Source organism: Helianthus annuus, chromosome 13 (genome assembly GCF_002127325.2).
Source record: "Helianthus annuus cultivar XRQ/B chromosome 13, HanXRQr2.0-SUNRISE, whole genome shotgun sequence".
Classification (NCBI taxonomy): domain Eukaryota; kingdom Viridiplantae; phylum Streptophyta; class Magnoliopsida; order Asterales; family Asteraceae; genus Helianthus; species Helianthus annuus.
The window spans coordinates 67,165,097-67,166,959 of NC_035445.2; the positions used below are offsets into that span (position 1 = coordinate 67,165,097).

Here is a 1,863-nt window from a genome sequence, read left to right on the forward strand (position 1 = left end):
GGAGCTTTATCTCTCCCACATTCCCATGTTGCGTTCCTAACTTCCTCTTCTTTGAATTGTTCTATGAGACCAGATTTTCGTTTTCCGTCAACCTTTTAAAACCGTCCATACCCATCCTAGGCCTTGAAGGAATAGGTTCCTTGAACTTCTCTTTAAAAGCCGCCGTAAACTTTTCTTTAATAACATTGGCGTCTGAAATCCAGTTGCCATCTATCCACAACCCATTTACCCTATTCCTAATCTTGTGACTATTTACTACCGTGTGAAAGAACGTTGTTTTCATCCCCCAAAGCGATCCATTTTATTCGTGACTTCTGGATTAAATCCTTTGCTTTCGCTTTATGCCACTCCTTTATTGTTCTTTTATACCCTTGCCAAGTCTCAATCTCTTGCGCCGTAAGGCTTCTCCTTTCCGCTTCTGTTTCTAATTTTTGTAGGTTTTCGTTTGTGGTTGCCAATAGCTCCTCCTCTTTTGCTTTTTCACTACTTCTCCATGTTTTTAGTTCATCTCTTCTTGCTTTAAATTTTATGGCTACACATTCATCCTTGAAGCTTGAATCGCACCCCTTCCCCAAACCTTTCCTTACCGCTTCATCAAAACCGGTAGCATCCATCCAACAGTGAAATACACGGAATGGAGTTGGCCCAAAATTATTAACAGTTGTTAATATTAATGGGCAATGATCCGAGACGTCTCTGTTCAGTGCCAACAAAGTCGCATCTGGCCACCTCATTATAAATTCACCACATACTAGTACTCGGTCGATTTTACTTAGGTTTCTCCCATCTCCTGACATAAACGTGTATCTCCTTCCACCCATATTGTATTCTTATAAGTCCACATTCATAATAAAATTATTAAAACACAGTGCACCCCCAACATCAAATTGTGAATTAAATCTTTCTTTAGGGAATCGTACCTCATTGAAGTCACCTAAGAGTATCCATTTACCATGGACTGACTGCTTTAACGATAGTAACTCATTCCACAGTTGTCTCCTATTACTTGGTACTGTCGAAGCATAAACATTCACAACGATTATCTCCTCCTGTTCCCCTGTTACCTGCCCTTTAACTAAAATGAAATTTTGAGTTTTAACATCGAGATTTTTTTTAAATACCCCGGGACTCCAGATTGATAACAGTCCACCCGATCTCCCATCTGCATCCACTTTGATGTAATCAAACGCTGTGTTATCCCAAAACCTTTTTATTACTCTATCCGGTAAGTCTCTGAACTGTGTTTCCTGGATCGCTATAAAGTTTAACCCATACTTTGACAATAGCCCTCTAACTACCTTAGCTTTACCCACCCCTCCTGCCCCTTTTATGTTAATGGTTCCAAAATTCATTGTATACCTGCTACCTCCTCTTCCTCAACAACCGTCTTCCTAATCAGATCTTCTTTAACATTCAGGTCCACCCCTATTGCTGCCCCTATCTCCATTGTCTGACGTATTTTGTTGTTTATCTCTTCCGCCGACCGCTGATCAACTGATCGGAACCTCTCGGCAACTTGGGTATCTTCAACGAGTGTATCGTTGGACTGTGAATCCTCCTCCCAATCGGAATTGAAGCCGTCGTCTGGGACCGCTCCTCCACTGTTTTCGTTGAAAAGGTCCTCAATTATTGATTGAATCCTTGCATCTTTCTTGCTCTTTTTCTTTACTTTCAATGGAATCTTTTGTCGATGTTGGAACCTAACCTTCTCTGTCACCTCTAAATTGATATCTGGTAGCTTCCCTTTATTTATTTTCGAATTGGGCTTAAGATTTTGGGCTCTTGCAGAAGCTAAGTTTACTCTCTTTCTTTTTTTTGTGTTGAGCGGTTATAGGCCCATCTGAGTTCCTTATACTTGATCCA

General features: G+C 40.7%; 1 protein-coding gene across 1 annotated transcript; it reads right to left on the reverse strand.

The window, feature by feature from the left end:
• Window positions 1–248: 248 nt before the first annotated feature.
• On the reverse strand, window positions 249–1,352 carry LOC110905209. Its single transcript, XM_022151100.1, has 2 exons — window positions 953–1,352; window positions 249–829 (listed from the first exon to the last, which is right to left on the reverse strand). The coding sequence occupies exons 1-2, from the start codon at window positions 1,350–1,352 to the stop codon at window positions 249–251; spliced, it is 981 nt and encodes a 326-aa protein (XP_022006792.1).
• Between the last annotated feature and the right edge of the window lie 511 nt (window positions 1,353–1,863).

What these genes read in the sequence shown, in the direction of transcription:
- LOC110905209 (XM_022151100.1), bottom strand. Translation starts at nt 1,352, where the DNA reads ATGAATTTTGGAACCATTAACATAAAAGGGGCAGGAGGGGTGGGTAAA. An exon ending in GTTAAAGCAGTCAGTCCATG is followed by an intron (nt 830 to 952) that starts GTAAATGGATAC and finishes TGGACTTATAAG; the next exon opens with AATACAATATGGGTGGAAGG.